Genomic DNA, 3,350 nt, shown 5'->3' on the forward strand with positions numbered 1-3,350 from the left:
ACAACCGGGCGAGCGCATGCCTGACTACCGGCTCGCCGACGTGCCGCACTGCGGCGCGATAGTACCTTGTTCCTTCGTACCTGATTTAGATAAGTGTTTACTATATTAGGCCGAGTTCTCGCATGTAATTACTTCGCGCGTTTACCTCCCCGCCCCGAGGACGAGACAAACCGCTTCGTATTTGATATTTTCCCACGCCGCTCGCTTCCATAAACCTTCGCGCTCGCTTGTTCAAACCCGACGCTGACACTCGTTTCTACATAGACTCCCATCGCAGTCAGGAAGATCTTTAACCAAAAATAGCCATAATGCAGCGCATTCTGCTCGATAGTGCACTGTACTATTTTAAGCTGTTGTCATGACTCGCTATGTTGCAACATGTTCGGGTAGCTGCAAGCGCATTTGTTTTTTGCGCATGTAACAGCAATTGACTCAATGTTCACGTAGACTCGTCTGACAAGATGCGCGGCATCGGCCTCCGCAGACTCTCAGGAAACAATATATAAAGCCGCAGCTGCAGCTTGTTTCCTGCATCTTCCGCACTCCAGTGGACAACCGAGTGCTGTCGCTATGTGGCCGGAATGCCAACTGCCCGGCTGGTATGCTCGCTACGAGCAATCGGGTGCGTATCATCCTCCGTCTGCTGCCCGTCGAGTGTTCATGAGGGAGCGTCGAGCCCGTTAGCGCAGTACAATACTCACGCGTCGGATGCACCTGCCGTTCTCCGTGAGTACATGACCGTCTGACTGGTACCGCCAGTGCTGACTGTTTACCCCGGAGGCTCTGAGCATCATGCGCTCGGTCCCCAGATCTTGACACATGTTGTACACGGCAATTGTGTGCCCATGGTGACGCTGGTTCGAACTGTGCGCGCGTGCTCCCCGGTCCCGTCCTGTCCCGTCCATTCTTCAGCGGTCAGCGGAAACTCACGCGCCGACGTCCTATCGCTCCTCATGTGGTGTGTGGGCCACACCTGTCCTCCACAGAAGCGCACTGACCGGACTCTTGACCCTTTGCCTCCACGGAGCATAGGTTATGCAGAACGCTGCCCGCGCGCTATGCGCACATGCACGGTACGTGTCTGCGCTGTCGTCTCTCATCTCTGGCAGCGCCGTGGCTGACCGCCGGTGCCGCAGCATTGCCGTGTCAAAAGGACACCGGCGTTCGACCAGCGGCCTGCGCTACGGGTGCAGGTGCGCGTGCGGGCTCAGGCTGACTCTCGCAGTGGCTCCGACTCAAATAACCTGGATGCGCGCTGTGGGTCTGCGCATCCAGCTCGACACGGAATATGTGCTTACGTGGTCTCACGGCATCGGGTGCACTGCGCAGGCAGCCGTACGACTCCAGGCGCGGGAAGGTGTCCGCCGTCACCGTCGAGGCCGACTTGGAGTTGCGCTCCAAGCCCGAGCCGGAGCCCAAGCTCAATATTCCCGGTGGGGAGCCTGTTGAGTTGGGCGAGATGGGCAACGCAGGGGCGCTGACGCTGGGGCCGTGACCGCGCCACGAGACGGAGCGTGCCCACACAGGCTTGTTCGCCTTGGTCGCGACGGTGCGCGTGTGCCCACTGAAGATGAAGAGCTGGTCGTGCCGCCGCGCCCACGACGCGCGGCGCAAATCGCGCACCCCGCACAGCCGACCATACTCACGCTGCATCAAGTGCTGCGTGATCGCGTCGTTCTGCGGTGACCGGCACGATCACACGGCAGGTATGATCTACGGTGCGCGTTGTATCCTTGCCATTCGGTGATTGACTGACGTACGCCCGCTCTACCACTCGTCGCGACGCCACGAGATGGGCTGCTCGCTCGCCGACGCTGCCCAAAGCTGCCCGGCGACCTCGCGAAGGGCCATCCGGTCGTGAGCAGGTCGCCCGTGCGGCCGGTGCGTCGTTCTCGCGTCTCGGCCATCATCACCGGCCGATCTGCATAGACCAGGCCTGCCAGTGTACATACCAGGAGTAGAAATATATTCGTTTGTCTGCTCGGGTGCCGGTTGTCTCTGTCCGGCGTCCCCCGGGCTTCCGCTGTACGTGCGTCTCTATAAAGTACACATCGCGTCCCTCCCGGACGTCTCTGTGCATCCCAGGTCAGATGGTGAGATGCTGCGCCGCCGCCGCCGGGGCGCAGAACGCACCGCGATATGAGTGTCACCGCGTGCGTTGGTCCAGCGCACGGCATCTTCCGTGTCGCTCGCGACGCCATCTCCCGTCCCTGACGCTTCTCAGCCACTGTTCCGATGGGCGATGCGGGGTCCGACGTCACGCAGCCGACGTTCTGCGGCCTCAGAGCGCGCATCCCGTGGCCTGGTCCTATCGCGCTCGACATCTGCAAAGACCTTGTGAGTGCACGGGCAAAGTCGTCAACGGTCGCGCACACACCCGGGCTCTGCGCGCGCCCCAGGGACAAGGGACCATAGCAGCGTTCCCGGAACGTGAGTCGTGAGCCACAAAGTCCGCGGGCGGCCGTCGCCCGTCGCGCGTCGCCTCGGTCACAGGTCGCCCGCGCGCGCTCTCGGCACACGCCTTGCGCGTCCAAATCAGAGAAAGAACGCACCATGGTCGTCGCGTTAGCGCGCTGCAGCCGACACGACTGCTCCTTGGCCGAGGCGCGTGCCCCAGCGATCGTTGCTAGCACAACGGGCATGGTCGATGGGCAGAGACATGGGCCGTGTTCTGTCTGCACGGACGGGATGGCAGGCAGACATGGAAACGGGATCGTTGGGCTGTGAGATAGCATCAGTACACACGGCAGGGTGACGTCGCCGACGCGCGAGCGAGCAGGACGCAGGACGCGGTTGCCATCGCGATCGCGGAGGCGATCTAACGGACTCGTTGAGCGCGGGCCTGAACGCGAGCCAAGGCGACTTGGTGCGCTCGGGCAGACAGAGGCGCTGGGCGCGGGATGGAGATGGGACGTACCTAGGAGTGGAGCAGACGGCTGCCATTGTTGAGGGCGCCTGGAGGCTGCTCGCGCTACGCTGCGCCCAGACGCAGCTTGTGGAGCCGGACGCCCTCGTGCGCGTGCGCAGTGTCCGCCTGTGCAAGCGGCACCGCGTCGCGCGCCGTGCGGATCCTGTGCCGTGCGTCCGCGATGCAGGCCCCCACGTCGTCCGCGCGGCGCGTCTCGTGCGCGAGCCGCTCGGAGGTGAGGGCGAGCATGGTGCGGACGTGGGCGACGTCGCGCTCGTCGCGCGTGAGGAGGCGGGAGAGGAGCTTCGACCTGCCCCACGCGGACTCGCGGTCGCGGTCGCGGTCGTGCTGTGCGTCTTTGCGGGCCCTGCGGGGGGCGGGGGGCGGCGAGGAGTGCTGGGAGCGCGACGGGGTGCTCCGCGAGTGGGATGGCGCGGACGGG

The 3,350-nt window shown here is 63.6% G+C and overlaps 2 protein-coding genes across 2 annotated transcripts; both read right to left on the minus strand.

Annotated features, from left to right (window-relative positions):
* Nucleotides 1–1,146: 1,146 nt before the first annotated feature.
* On the minus strand, nucleotides 1,147–1,907 carry POSPLADRAFT_1161749 (hypothetical protein; the record flags this gene model as incomplete). The annotated part of the gene is made up of 2 exons (XM_024487697.1): nucleotides 1,147–1,677; nucleotides 1,761–1,907. 2 exons carry the CDS (start codon nucleotides 1,905–1,907, stop codon nucleotides 1,147–1,149), a joined length of 678 nt encoding a protein of 225 aa, XP_024332773.1.
* A 1,064-nt stretch (nucleotides 1,908–2,971) lies between these two features.
* Nucleotides 2,972–3,322, minus strand: POSPLADRAFT_1063152 (hypothetical protein; the record flags this gene model as incomplete). The annotated part of the gene is made up of 1 exon (XM_024481615.1): nucleotides 2,972–3,322. A coding segment is annotated over one exon (351 nt), but the record flags the coding sequence as incomplete, so codon positions are not given.
* Between the last annotated feature and the right edge of the window lie 28 nt (nucleotides 3,323–3,350).

Source organism: Postia placenta (genome assembly GCF_002117355.1).
Source record: "Postia placenta MAD-698-R-SB12 unplaced genomic scaffold POSPLAscaffold_104, whole genome shotgun sequence".
NCBI lineage: Eukaryota > Fungi > Basidiomycota > Agaricomycetes > Polyporales > Adustoporiaceae > Rhodonia > Rhodonia placenta.